Source organism: Gordionus sp. m RMFG-2023, chromosome 3 (assembly GCF_954871325.1).
Source record: "Gordionus sp. m RMFG-2023 chromosome 3, tfGorSpeb1-WG-v2, whole genome shotgun sequence".
NCBI classification, from domain to species: Eukaryota; Metazoa; Nematomorpha; class Gordioida; order Chordodea; family Parachordodidae; genus Gordionus; species Gordionus sp. m RMFG-2023.
The window spans coordinates 22,213,909-22,230,063 of NC_088777.1; the positions used below are offsets into that span (position 1 = coordinate 22,213,909).

General features: G+C 26.5%; 1 protein-coding gene across 1 annotated transcript; it reads left to right on the forward strand.

Annotated features, from left to right (window-relative positions):
• The first annotated feature begins 7,060 nt into the window (after nt 1–7,060).
• Nucleotides 7,061–11,386, forward strand: LOC135926244 (charged multivesicular body protein 7-like). The gene is made up of 10 exons (XM_065462046.1): nt 7,061–7,319; nt 7,359–7,554; nt 7,600–7,803; nt 7,846–7,928; nt 10,247–10,309; nt 10,357–10,405; nt 10,446–10,565; nt 10,620–10,724; nt 10,821–11,118; nt 11,168–11,386. The coding sequence occupies exons 1-10, from the start codon at nt 7,099–7,101 to the stop codon at nt 11,242–11,244; spliced, it is 1,416 nt and encodes a 471-aa protein (XP_065318118.1). The 5' UTR covers nt 7,061–7,098; the 3' UTR covers nt 11,245–11,386.
• Nucleotides 11,387–16,155: the final 4,769 nt, after the last annotated feature.

The window sequence follows — 16,155 nt, forward strand, 5'->3', positions numbered from 1 at the left end:
CTAGCCATATTAAATTTTTTAATACTATTGGGAGAAACCTTTTTTTTACAAGAATATAAGAGTATTTTTTTTTAACTTGCCAATAAATCTTTATTCAATTTTAAAAAATACATAATAAGCTTAAATATTCTAATGAATACTTTATTTTCAATTTCCAATAATAATAAAGTTCCAAGAAGAAGAATATTTTTTAAGCCTTTTTTCACGCTTATATATTTTTCAATTTTTAGAATATAGCAAATATTTATTAATAATGTACAAAAAATAAATATAATTAATTATGATTAAAATAACATTCCTATTTTCCCTTCAAAAATAAAATAATAATGATTAGAAAAAATTTAATGATCTCAGAGAAAAAACATGAATGTTGCGAAAAATTAAGGATGAATAAACATAATGAGTGTTCTAAAAAATCAATATATTTTACCAAAAGTATAAAGAGGAATAGAAAAATTTAGTATTTTAAAAAAATAAATAACCTTTAGAGTTTTCATATTTTAACAATCATATTTTACTAAGAATTTTAATGTTTTCATTTAGATTTAATGGTTAATGGCGTATGAAAATTTAATTACTAATATTTTTTAAAAACGTGGGGGCCAAAAATATTTTTTGAGACCATTTATGGGGACTAAAAAATATCAGGAGGTTAGGCTTAGGAGTCTAAAAATAATTTGGGGACTAGACCTATTCCCCCCAAATGGCTATGTCTCTATATATAAAATAGTAAATCTAATTAGCTTATTTAAAAGATATGGTTAAATAACAAATACACTAATACCGTTGTTGCGAAAATAGAAGACCATAGAGAGATATAGTGGCCTTATCGGGCGAAAAAATTAGATATATATTAATGATTTTATGGCCGGGCTGGATAACTTGAGCAAAATTTTTTAAAGTGCCGAAAGCAGGAATTTAATAAAGGAAGGTTATTTTAGAACTCATCTGATTATTTGATTAAAAGCATCAAAAAAATCACAAAATTATATTCAATTCTTTTATTATTTAACCCTTCATAACTACGTGATACGTGATATATAGCTCTTTTGCCCTCTAGCGTTGAAGGTTCAACAGAGCTACTCTAGATTTTTCATTTCCATCTAATTGGAACTAATTTAATTTGGGTGTAAAAGTAAAAATATGAAGAGCTCTCCATACGTTTGTTGACAAGCCGCACGTACATATGGCGCAACATTTCGAAAAAAGTTGCTTGAACCCCTATAGGTTTATTAAAAAAGTAGTGGGGCTGAAAAAAGAGCCTATATCCGAGAACTACAATATAATTTTGTAACTTTAAGGGTGGGTGGTGGCTGATTTTAAATTTAAATTCTTTAGTGTAAGTCTTAATGGTTACTACCAATATTGAGATTTAATGTTCATAGAATCTATAAATAAAGATATGATTAACCCTTTCGTGCCCGACTTTTTTTCCCTCGATGAAAAAATTTTTTTTTTGAGAGTTACTTATTATAGACACAAATAACACATTTTTATTAAAAAAATTTATTTCGAGTATTTCTATCAAAAAATATTCAATGATTCCAAATGTCATCAATGGGCAAAATGCAAGTTCATTAAAAAAAATATTTTATTTTATATGAAATGACAAATAACAATATTGTTTATTATTTAAACATAAATAAATATTACACTTTTGACACACGCAATACTTGCACCTTTGTTTAATTGTTACGGGCTTTGGGAAATGACCTACTTGGTCATATCTTATATCCGATATGGGGAAAATATTTATGGCTTTTCTTCTCTTTACAAGTATACTGGAAGGTCTTCCAGTCTTCTTGTTATTATCCTTTCCTGCTAGCATCAGCCCTTTTGCTATTTGATTAAACACCAATAATGTCATAAATTTGATATTATTTGCTTTCATATGGTGTCTATAAAGGAGCCATGCATTTATTACACAAGAATCCAATAAATGGAAAACCATTCGCATATAATATCTTTTTCATTTAATATCTGTCCTATAAAACTCCATCAGCATATCGTGAAGATCTACTCCACCTATTCCTTCAGTTTATAATTATAGCGGGCATTTCTACATTTATAAAGGTTTTGTCCGATACAGACCATCGTTTAATTTTGGTCGTAGGTAAAACACCTATAAAATTAGATATTGTAATAACAGCTTTGTTGTCATGCCATTTGCAGAAAATAATACCGTTTTTTTCACTTTTAAAATCTACAGCGCCTCTTTCTTCCTTTTTTAAAGCCTTATCGTTTTTAAGTGTGCATCCTGATAATCGATTAGACCTTACCGTTCCGGACACCAAATATCCCTTTTTTAAAAAATCATAAATAATTTGTATGAGGAAAAAAAATTATCCATATATAATTTATGGTTTCTATTCGATGGTATTATTTCAGACAGGCGAAGTACGATATCTCCACTAATACCTAAATATGATTTTATAATATTAGTAGACTTTCTCTGGTATATTTCAAAATCATACATAAATCCAGAAGAGCCACATAGGGCAAACACTTTTTTCCCCCATTTATGGGGCTTCGATTTAATGTATTGCCTTAATTTAGGGCGCCCCTTGAAAGGAATTATGAATTCGCCTACAGCTAACTTCTCTTCGAGTTGAATTTTTTTGAAATTTTTTTTATCTGGCATATGAAAGGTTGAATTTTGAATAATTTGTCGTAACCTTTATCTTCTCTATTTACCATATTTTTGTTATTATTAATATGGAAAAATTTTCGGATCAAAAGAAAACGATTGCGGGACATAGTTTCTGATACTTGTGGAATAGATGTCTCAACCGACCAATACTGCCATATAGAAGGCATCTTAACTAAGCTAGTATACAAATGTATTCCAAAAAAATTTTCAATTTCATTGCTATCAGTATTTATAGATTTTCCACAACATTGGAAGGAATAAATATTTGTTTCTGATACAAAATTGCTAATCATTTGGTTGTCCAAAAATTTACAATTTCCACCATAGGAGTAAATTCTGTATTCATGTTTCCAATGTCTTTCTTAGACCAAAGAGGGTTATCTTTTATTTTAGTTATAGTAGTATCCAGGGATTCGAACCGAACCCGAACCCGGAGAAGTGAACCTGGGTTTTTAGAAAAAAACTCTGAACCCGAACCGAACCTGAACCCCATTTATAAAATTTTCAAAACCCCGAACCGAACCCAAGAATTTTATTTGAACCCGGGTTCAACCGGGTTCAGTGTATTATTTAAAATCATATATTAATTTATGTAAATACAAATATTATTTTTTCAAATTTCCAATTAAATGAAGTGTTAATAAATTTTAAACAACTTAATTCATTTATGCCATTTTTAAATTTATTCTCGATTCCTATTGGAGTGTTAAAAAATTTTAAACAATTGAATTAATTTACGCCATTTATTTTTAAATTTTTATCTTATTATTCTTAAAGATTATTAATTAGAAGAAAATGGTTTACAAATCAAAGTAAAAATTATTATATTGTTAATTTAAAAAATTCTAAACATCTAACTTAAAAATTGTTAAATGTAGGGCAGTTTTTGTGAACTTATTAAAATGATTTTAAAATTTATATATGCTAATCATTTATTTTTGGTTCAGATTAATTTTTACAAGATATTAATGAAGTGCATATTATAAATGAAATTAAATTTATAAATATCTCTTTTTTAATTCTGAAATCATTGCTATTTAAAAAAATTGTTCTCTTTTTATAGATTTAAGATTAAAGATAAAGTCATATTTGATAAGCAATTTACCCTTAATACAATAGAAAAAAAATCAATATGTTCATATTGCAAAGTAAAAACGTCTGGTAATCACTTATCAAATTTAGAAAGACACCTGGAAAGAAATCACAACAATGAATATTTAAATTATTTAAATGAAAAAACCAAATATCAGGAATTGTTATTGGCAAAAAAACCTAAAATTAATATAGAAACCTTTTTTCCAAAAAAGCATATAAGTATAAATATATCATCTATTAATTTGATGAGTTCTATACTAGAACTTGTTACTGTAAATGGCCGGCCTTTATCAATTGTTGAAGATTCGGGATTTCAAAGAATTATAAATCCACTCCTATCTGGGCTCAATTTAGTTATAAACTAAGAAAATTTATCCAGAACTATTAATAAAACAGCCCAATCAATTAGAGACAAAATATCGAGAGAGGTAGAAGGAAAATTAATAAGTTTAAAAGTTGATGCAGTTCAACGACTAGATAGGTCAATTCTTGGTGTAAATATTTAATTTATATCAAAGTCCAATAAAAATTTGAGGACTTTTGGATTTGTAGAGCTGAAAGAGAGATGTACAGGAGAATATATAAAAGAGAATATATTAAAAACTTTACTAAAATTTAAAATTAATATTGAACAAATATACACAATTACTTCTGATAATGGTTGTAATTTTTTAAGAGCTATAAAGCTCCTGCAACCTGAAACTGATTATTATATAAGGAGTGAATCAGCAGATGAGGAAAATATGGATGTAAATGTATATAAATATGATATTGATGATATACAAAATACTTTTTTATCAACTATTATATCCTATCCGATTTATAGTGTACGGTGTGCAGCTCACACACTTCAGCTGGCACTTCAAGATGCTATAAAATTATCACCTATTGTGGAAACCATTGCAAAAGCTAGGAGCCTAAATTTAAAATTAAGACATCCCACTTACCAAAAGTTATTAAAAAAATATGAAACTCCCTAAGCCTGAGTTAGATTGCCACAGATGGCATTCAACCCATGATATGTTAGAAAGGCTGATTTTACTAAAACCCAATATCGAAGATTTTTTTTCAGAGCAATCTGATTATTTATTGACTGAAGATTGGAAAGAGATAATAACGATTGTTGAAATTTTAAAACCGCTAAAAATCGCAACCAAACAATTCCAATCTGAACGTTAACACTGACAGATTTTTATGCAGCATGGTTAAGATGCTGCATCGAACTGGAAAAAAATCCAAACCATTTTGCTCAATTACTATATTCTTGTCTTAAGAACAGAGAAGAAAGGTTTATAAAGAACGAAATTCTCTTAGCTGCCATATACCTGGACCCAGGATACAAGGTTAATTAAAAGCTTAGTAAATTAATTATTTTAGATTTATATTAAAATTGTTATTTTATGGAATATTTAAATATAAACAATATAAATCCTTAAATATTACAGGTATTACTTAGTGATGATGATAAGATTTGTGCGAAAAGGCATCTTGTCAATTTATGGAGACGAATTAAAAGCTTAACAACGCCGATTTTATCTGATGATATTAGTTCCGATGAAGTTATTGAAGAAGAAGATGATTTAGAGAAATTGATACAACTTAAAGAAAGGCAGGAGAAAATACTTAAAAGAGGGCCAACGATTGCTGAGAAAAGTATTGGAACAATAATTACTGGATTTAGCGATTATAAAAGATTAGATAAGAAGGAAAATATTTTGCATTTTTGGGAGTCTGCTAAGCTGGAACACCCTGAATTATATATTTTATCTAAAATCTTATTTGCTGTTCCTGCAACCCAAGTAAATTTATCATATTTTCACATATAAATACATTTAACATAGGTTAGCGTTGAAAGATCTTTTTCACACTTGAAATTCATTCTTTCACCACATAGATCGAGGATGAGTGAACAACTCTTGGAAGATATTATGCTAATACGTCTAAATAAAATTTTTAAAATTGATACATGACTATATGCTTTGTATTTTTAACTATATTTGCCTATAAATAATATAAAAAATTTATTTTTTATATCAAATTTATGTCTAGTTTTTTATTATGATTTAAATATAGAATTTGTTTTATCAACTCAAAAATTCTTAAACCCGAACCGAACCCGAACCAAACCCGGGTTCAAAAATATTTCCCTGAACCGAACCCGAACCGAACCCACCTTTTTTTTTATACCCCGAACCGAACCGGGGCAAAAATTTTGTCGGGTTCGCATCCCTGGTAGTATCTTCGATTATATCCTCCAATTCAAGACCTATTTCATTTGTAATATAAGATGAGGTTGGCAAATCATCTCCTAGCAAAGGATAATAATTGTATTCTTCATCTGAGCTCTCTATATCAGCTTCAGAAATATCACCCTCGGGGGTAAGTGTAGTCATATCTAAATGCATAGTGATTAAAAAGTATCATTATTACATGTTATAAATATAAAATATTTATTAGGACCTCTCCCTATATCCAAGAAAACTATTAGACATTAAATAATCAATACAGTTAACTATTATCAAAATATAATCTGATTACCCCCCCCCCTTCCCCACTTCCGTTTTAACTTAAAATCTAAATATCCTAAATAATTTGACTAAAATTCCCATTTATTGATAAAAAAATATTTTAGTGCATAAGAAATGACCCTTGATGCCAAATAGCATTATGCTCAAATTCCAGCACCTAAAATGTTTAAAAAGATGATAATTTTTATATAAAAATATTAATATATATATATATTAATAATAAAATTATTACTTATATTTTTAGCAAGTTTTGATAACCGAAAAAATGAATTAACATTTTGGCGCGAAAATGGTAAGAAAAAATTGATTTTTTACGTGATACGTGATATTAAGCACACTAGCCCTAAGATGTCATATATATATCAAATAACAGAGCAACGCTTGGTACTCTAAAACTATAATATGATATAAACATATGAAACAAAAGAGTTAGTGATAAAATACGAAAGAGCAAATAATAAAAATTAAAAATATGATTTCAAAAGTTATCAGTGGCCACATATAAATTACTATTGAAAAATTATGATTCTAAAAGTTATCCATGGGCGCGAAAGGGTTAAATAAAAAAATTTGCCTGGTCAGAATGATATAGTATTATTTTTATTAATGATTCATCCCATATAAATACAGTACTATCACTTATTTTTCCAAAATTCGTACACCGGATGAACCGCATCTTTTCTCTACAATCTAAAAATCACCTTTCATAAGTGATTTTCGCAATGATATCATTGGATTTTCGAGTATTATAAAACATATGATTCTATGTAATGACATAATAATTTTAAAAAATTATTGGAAACAAAAACATTAATATTATAAATTATGACAGACACCACAAATGACTATTTTTATTCTCCTTTCAGATCTCAGACTACTAATTCTAAAGATTGGGATTATAAAATGACATATTGGATTACTAAAATTAAAGATATTTATTCTAAATCTAATGATATATTTATAAATTTTAATAAATTAAGTGAAAAATTGTGTTATAAGGGCCGTCTTCCTTATGGAATTAATGAAATTTATCTCGAATTAATTAAGTAATTTTTAATTTATATTTATTTGTTAGACTATATTAGAAAAGAAATAATTATTCCCTTAAATGAAATAAACTCTGAGACCTCTAATTACAATTCTTGGTTTGATTGGAGCACACAAATGATTAAATATCCTTTATCCTATATTAATTCATATATCAAAATACCCTTTATAAATGATTCATTTGATAAAAGTCAAATAATAAAGGATCAATATATATACAAAGATAATTTAGAAGTAATCATAATTTATATAAAATATTTATTAATGATTTTCTCCAAGAGATTTGCTAATGAAATATATGATACTTGTAAACATAAATTAGTAAATCAACAAATAGATAGTCATTCCTTTTATACTTTAAAACAAGTAAAAGAAGCTTGTGGAGAATCAATTGTGGATATAGAATCATTATTAATAGCATTAAAATTTTTAAGTCATAAAGGATTAATATCAATAGAATCTACAGCTGATAGTTTTAATGAAGTTAAAATTTTATTTTGTATCATTAATAAGATCAATATTTAGAATATATTAGTAAAATTTACTCAATATTATAAAGAATATGAGAAGCCTATTATATCTCCTGAACTTGATGTAAATATTGTAAGGTTATTCTTTTTTATGTAATATCAAATTATTTAAAAAGAAATTAAAATATTGCTTTTTAAAAATTATTATTAAAATCTGTCCTGAACAGGGTTGCCAGTTCTCCCCCCATCAGCTGGAGACTCCCACAATTTTTTGGTTTACAGTTACACACAGACATCTCACTATCTACTGCAATTTTTAAATTTCTCATGCACAATTTATTTTTTAACATTTTTTAATATATAATTAATTTTGAGAAACAGTAATTGATTATTTTTATATTTTTAAAATAAATTTTAAACAAAACACATGTCTAGTTTGTAAATATCTTTCTTTTCTATCCTTACCTTAATCATATGTTTTATTTTTATCCAATTATAAATCAACATCATTCATTCATATTTTATCATTTTAATGTTTGTTACCTATTTTGAAATTATAAAATGTTATCGACTTTAATATTTATATAAAGTAATTATAAGAATTAAAAGGGAGATAACTAAAATTCACAATTGTTTATATTTCTACCAGGGATGTGAATCCTTTGACAAAAAAAAGGGTCCAGGTCTGGGTTCGGTTACAGGAATAAATTTGAAAGGACCTGGGTTTGGGTCTGGGTTCAGGGAACATAAAAATAATGACTCAAAATAAGATTATTTTTTATTCATTATTATTATACTTCAATATATACATATTCATAATTTTCAAATGAAATAATTTATATTTTAAATGTTTTATTCTCGCACAATCATAATATCTTCTAAAATATCATCCTTGAGATTTCCACATTAAGTAGACAATATATATTTCAAAGATAAAAAATCACCTTCTACCCTTACCTAAAATAGATAGTTATCTTTATAAAATTATTGTACTTGTGTGGCCAGTACAGCCATGAAGATTCTAGATAAGATATATAATTCTGGATATATTGAAGAATTTTCTTCCCAGAATTTTAAAATATTTATATCCTTATTTATTCTCTTAACTTCTGAGAACTTTACTATTAAAGATGCAATAGGAATTTTTTGATCCTCCTTTCTATCTGATGATAATTTGATTTTTTTTTCTCTATCTAAAAGTAAAATTTCAAGATCATCAATGTTGCTATCATTATCATTATTATCACTACAACTAGTAGGTATTGTTGTAGCCTCCAATATATTGCAAATAATGGGGTTTTGGGTATGCTATAAATCCTTAAGATGGTCTTTAGCTATTTGTTTTTGCTCAATACTCAATAAAATTTGATATCGAGTGTCTAAATATATAGAAGCGTATACAACACTATTTTGCAAATATTGTTGCTCTCGAATTTTTATGCTTTCTAATATTTCGTATAAAAAGGACTGTAATTTTTCTAAATCTAATCGGCATCTAATAAACATAATTGTTCTGATTGTAATTTATAATGTTATATTTAAAAGAACTAATACACTAGTAACCTCCTCTATTTGGTGCCAATCATCTTCCGACAAAATGACTTCACATTCTCCTATAATAGAATCATTACAGAAATCTTTCAAACTTAATAATCGTTCTAGCATCATACAAATTGAGGACCAATGTGTTGTGCATTATCATTTAAATTAAAATATTATTTCTTGTACTGCAAAATAATTCACTTTCAAAATAATCAACGTATTTCTATAACATAGCATATTAATAAATTTACATAAGAAAATATTATTACACTTTAAAATAATTTATGATATCAATCTCTAAATAAAATGGAAGTCCGGGAAGAAAATTGAAAGAAAAACGTGAAGATAAAATAAATGATTCCACAAAAAAGTTAATAAAATTTAAAAAAATATTTTTATTTTTAAAAATTTTTATGACACCTAAAACCCTTGGACCCTCCACTTTAAAAAGGGTCCGGGTTTAGCCAAAATACGAGGGTTCGGGTTCACCCTGATTTTTACCACAATTTTTATATTTCACCCACAAAATACCAAATTTTTTCCACAATTTGAAAATTTTGACCTGGCAACCCTGGTCCTGAACCTATTAATATCTTTATAATTTTTATTTTATATAAAATTCAAAATTTTTACTTATCAATATTTTTTAAATAATAATCGTTATTAACTATTTTATTTTGTTTTTATATTAAAAGAAAATTAGCTTGAACCCTCTGATTATAGCTGTTAAAATCGTTTTTATTTTTAAAAACATTTTAAATGACCCATTTAATTTAAACAAATTGTTAAAAAAATATGTCTTGAATTTAAAATATGTTTTGTTTTTGGTTTATCTATTTTTATTTTAGTTTTGTTTTTGAATATGATTTAAAACATACATTTTGATCTTTTTATTATATTATATATATATATAGGTTGAAAAGGGTGGATAAAATATTAGAAAATGATATAGATAAATTAACAATAGCTATTGATAAGTATATTTTGATGATATCATTATTACTTTTATAGAATCTTTTTACAGGTGTATCATAAATGCCAAACAACATTTGACCATAAATGAAAGAAATAAAGTTCAAAAAAATTTAAAAAATTTATTCTAATATTTTTAAGGCAAAATCCTATTTAAAACGTAAAATTTTGTTTGAAAATCAATTAAAAAAGAAAGAAGCAGCCCTTGACAATATTAGGGAACTTTTAGATCAAATTGTACAAGTCCAGTCCAATAAAATGGTAAAGCAAATTTAGTTCTAAACCTAAATTTGGGCTTAAATATAATTATTACAGGTTTACGATGCATACAAATCTGGAATTTATGCTTATAAAAGTGTGGTTGCTAAATCTAACATTGACACCAGTAAGCTTAATGCTACGATGGATGAAATACAAGAAGTTTTTTAAAACAAACTTTTAATTTCACTCTTATAAATCACTTATATTTGGGAAAATAATAATGGTCTTTTTATTATAAAAATTTGTATTTCAAAGGTTGTGGATATCCAAAATGAAATAGATAAGGCTCTATCTACTCAAATTGATGTGGACTTCAAATTGTATCCTTCTCTAGATAACACAGCATATGATAATTTCTTGATGGCCGAGCTAGAGCAAGAATTGAATGAATTGATAAAAGAAAGTGAACAAGATAGTGACAAAAATGAAATTCCAACTAATTTATATCCCAAAATTCCCACTATTGTTTCTAAAGCTGAAAATATTACTAAATTTAAGGCAGATGAAAATGAAATTGCTTATCAAAATTTATTGGATGATTCTATTTTGGAAGGTAAATCTTGTTCTTTTAATCTATATTTTTGAATGATGTTATATATTAGATCTTTTGCCTGATATTCCCAGCTTTGAGCCTTCATTAATCACCCAGAAATTATTCAAAAAGAAGATTCTTGAATAATATTATAATATTTATCCCAATGACAATAAATTTAATATGATTTTTTTAATAAATAAATGGTAATTTATACATCATATCTAAATATTGTAACCACATGTATATAGTATGGTATGGATTATTAAAAATTATACCTAAAGATCATGAGGACATATTTTTGATTAGTTTATAAAATTTCATTGAAATAAAATATTTTGTTCCTCTCGTAAATAATTAAACATATAATTAATGGCATAATTTATTCTTCAAAAAGCCAAAGATTTTCTCCTTTATAAAAGGAACATTATATTTTAATATAAAATTAGATAGTGAATAAAACTGTTAAACCGCCTGTATTTAGTAATTATCTTTTTAAAACTAGAGCGCTTTATGTATTTCCATTTGATAAGAATAACTATTGATTATTTTATAATAAATATTTCCATGAGGTCTCATTAAATTTAGCCTGTGAATTTTACTCTCTTAATACGCGCAATCGGTCTCAGAAAATCTTTCCGATATCTATAAGGAAATTTTTTTCCTTGCGTTTTCCAATAAGCCTGAACGTGGTCTCATTTTCAGATATCTTAAGATAATAACCATAGCAAAAATTTGAATTTTGGCTTTTTTTTCTTAATGATCAATTATTGACTTATTCTAAAACTTAAAAATAAATTTATATAAATAATTAATTTTTTAAAAATCTACCAGCTTAATTCATAATTATTACAAATATGTATAATCGCAACATAAAATAAGCATCATAAACCTAAAAATAAATATATGATTCTATATTGCTAATACCATTCTAAATATAATGATAATATCCCAAATTCTTTTATTTCCAAAATCAATATAAAAAAAATCATATGATCAATAACAAAGAATAAAGAATAAAAATTGTTATCTATCTTTTATGCAAAATCAATTGAAAAAATGTCCATAAATGTCAATTATATATCAACAGATACAACACGCCCCCTTTCTTGAGAAATCAAACTGGGGTAAAAAAATACAATTTACACATATATATAAGTAAATGTCTACATCCTATTCTAATAAATGATCAAAAAAATTATTATTATTTATTTTCATTAAATTTTCTTTCTTCTGTTCAAGGAAGTTGCATATTTTTTCTTGACCAGACATAATTTTCATTGAGCATACTACCCATTTTTTCTTAACAATATGTAATAGTTGTGATTGTGCTGTCATTGTTGATTGATCAATTGCATCATTGGCCAGTCTTGATCATTCTATTTTAAGCTTGATGTCATTTATCCAGCATCATTGTAGTTTATTGGTCAGAATCATTGCAGTTGATTGGACGGAATATTACAAAAAATAAGTCAGTCAAATGTTTTTTTTTTAAATTACATCCAAAATGTAATCATTATTCATTTCTTTTAACATTATACCAGATACACTTCTTCCCTATCAATAATAATCCTAAATTTCAAAAATTGAACACAAAATTTCTGATCACAAGAGACCTTTTATTATATGATGAACTACTACTATCCCCCTTTTCTTGGATCTAAAATAGCAAATTTCCAATTTTGAACATAAAAATATTCTAATATTATTTAATGGCTCTCCATTATTATAAATTCACATTTATATTCATAAAATCAAAAATATTATATATATATATACAATATTACGCATGTGCATGTATATATAAACCTTTAATTAAAATTTTAAACATAAAAATATTCTAATATTATCTAATGGCGCCCTCCATTATTATCCTTTACATATATATAAATCCACATTTATATATATAAAATCAAAAATATTTTTATCAATTTACCATTACACATTATTTTTCTATTTAAAAACTTGAACTATTTATGACCCATTCTTGATTATCAATCCATCTTTGACAATATTGCTAATATTTTTCTAAATATAATGATAATTTTCCAAATTTATTTCCAAAATCATTATAAAAAAATCATATGATCAATAACAAAGAATAAAATTGTAATCTATCTTTTATGCGAAATCAATTGAAAAAATGTCCATAAATGTCAATTATATATCAACAGATACAACAATAATCAGGGTTGCCAGGTCCCCCCATCAGTGGTAGACTCGCAATTTTTTTACACACTAACATCTCACTCCAGCAAAACTACCGCAATTTCGGCGCAATTTTTTTTAAAAATTATTTAAACGTTTTTTAATATAAATATTAATTTGAAAAAAAATAATTGATTATTTTTATATTTTTAAAATAAATTTTAAATATTTATTCAAAAAACATGTCTAGTTTGTAAATTTCTTCCCTTTCTATCCATATCTAGTTTGTAAATTTCTATCCTTACCTTAATCATATGTTTTATTTTTATTCAAATAAATCAACATCATTCATTCATATTTTATCATTTTCATGTGTGTTACCTATTTTGAAATTTTTAAACGTTACCCACTTTGTTAATATTTATATAAAGTGATTATAAGAATTAATAGGGGGATAACTAAGCTAATTCACAATCCCGGCCGAAGAATTTATTTTTAGCAATTTCTTTATTTCTACCACAATTTTTATATTTTACCCGCAAACTACCGAATTTCTCCCGCAATTGGAAATTTTGACATGGCAACCCTGTTTATAATTATTATTAATTTTTTAGCAGAAGCCGGTTTAAAATCAATTTATTTTATGATATAATTTTATTAGTTTTTGGAAAATTTGGCCATTATTTTCGGTATATGCAGTGTTTACAACTAAGAAATTAAATTTATATGGGACACATCGAGGCAATAGAAATATGCTCCCTCAACCCCGAGATTCCCTTTGATTTATTTAAAGATTGCACTATTATCGAAAAAGAAGATATCCAACTCTTGGGCTCCCCATTACTTAATAATAATTTATCCGAAAAAATTATCGATAAAACTTTTTCTGAGATGCAAAACTTGGAAAAGTTCATCAACCACATTCCATCGCACCAGCTTTTTACTTATTAAAAAGTGTTTCTATTTACCTAAATTCTCACATCTCTTCCACTCATCCTCTTCATTCATCGCCTCAAAATTTTTCATTCAACACAATATTCGCTTAAAAACCTTTTTATAAAGGATACTCAACCTTTCATTATCAGACTTTAATTGTCACTCCAATTACCCGCTAAACTAGGTGGTATCGACTTGATCCCTTAGAACTACTTTCCCTCTATTTATCTCAAATCGCCTATCCCTCAATTCTGCGATCTCATCATTCATAACTCCCAATAATATTCTAACAGCAGCAATCGAACGATCAAATCTACCCACCCCAGACTGTTATACATTCCCAACAGAAATTTCCAACAAATCTATCATCGAAACTAAAATTTCAAAATAGTCATAATCCTGCCGGTATTAACGATATACAACTTAGAAGTGGGCGCGGGCCTAATTCTCGCGGTGGCAATAAAAAAATATCACGCCCATTCACGCTTATCACTAAACAATTTTTGACCCGATCCGCCCGCTCACGACAAGCAATATTTTGATTCACGCCCGTCACGCCCGAAAATTCACGGTGTTTTTAAATTTTTCAAATCTATTGCTATAATTTTACACTTTTTTGAATTCATTCTATTTATTTCTCTAATTTCATAATCCATATTAATAACAAAAAATAAATATAATCTATAAATCGAAATTTATTTAGAAAAAGAAGAATGTCCATTTTTTTTTATTTCAATTGTTACGCCTTTTCTCTAATAAGAGAGTGGCTACAGAAAATAACCTTTCACTAGAAGCCGAACTTGTCGGGGCTGAAAAAATTACTCTCTAATTTTCTCAAAAAAGGAAATGAATATTCCTGCTTCCAAAACTTCAAAATATTGTCTTGTTATTTATCTTATATGAATCTTTTAAGTTCATCCTCATAGCTTCCATCGGTGATGTTGATGCTTTATCAGAATCATCTAGAAATTCTCTAAATTTTTTATTTAGAATATACGGTCTTTTATGAGTGTAGGGTGAATTAGGAAAGTGATAGTTGGTATTGATCATTTAGAATATACGGTTTTTTATGAATTTAGGATAAGTTAGGAAAGTTATAAATGATAGTTGGCATTGACTTATGCATATCATCTAATTTTATATCAGTTAGCATTTTTAAGATTGTTTTATATATATCGTTTTCTTCTTTTTTTTAAAACTTAAGTCTTTTGAAATTCGGATCTAGAATTAAGCCTACCTTGCTGCATAATAATCTTTTAAAAGATAACTTGTTCTGTATTTTAAGGTTTTAATTATTATTGTATCACGTTCAGAAGGTTAACAAGAATTTATTAATTTTTGTTTTCATAGACAAATTTCATTTATTGTGGGACGGGAATCTGCTCTCAGATTATCCGAGAATTCTTATAAATATTAATAAAATTTATCTAACTCACGTATGATGCTGATATCAATTTTGGCTAATCCATTTAATTATTGCTTGCTAAACAAGTACACCTGTATTTCAGAATATGATTTTAAGAAACTCTGTATCATGATATATACAGAGTTCCATCTCGTTATTCTCGCTATTACATCTTGTTTAAGGGTGTGGCTTAGTTTGCTATTAGCTGTAGATTGTTCGAAATATTGTACTATTTTTTTACACCATTTATAATTAAGGCAATTTCAGTTAAACAATTGTCAAAAATATAATGCATAATATTATTTAGTATATGGCATATACATGCTAGCGTTTCGTCATCTTTGAATGCACTTATAAGATTTGCTCCACTCTCAACTATACATTTATTTAAGTAATTTTATACTTCTGTATATTCTCCTAAAATTGAATTGACTACACTTATAATTTTGACCTTTTTTTCATCGGCCAAAACAAATGTTTTTAATTAAAATTCTTATATGTCCTATAATGGTTAAAAAAACTTAGATTTTTATATTCATCCGTCCAAATATCAGTGATTATCGACAAGT

What these genes read in the sequence shown, in the direction of transcription:
- LOC135926244 (XM_065462046.1), top strand. Translation starts at nt 7,099, where the DNA reads ATGACAGACACCACAAATGACTATTTTTATTCTCCTTTCAGATCTCAG. An exon ending in TATACAAAGATAATTTAGAA is followed by an intron (nt 7,555 to 7,599) that starts GTAATCATAATT and finishes ATTTTCTCCAAG; the next exon opens with AGATTTGCTAATGAAATATA. An exon ending in GGATGATTCTATTTTGGAAG is followed by an intron (nt 11,119 to 11,167) that starts GTAAATCTTGTT and finishes GTTATATATTAG; the next exon opens with ATCTTTTGCCTGATATTCCC.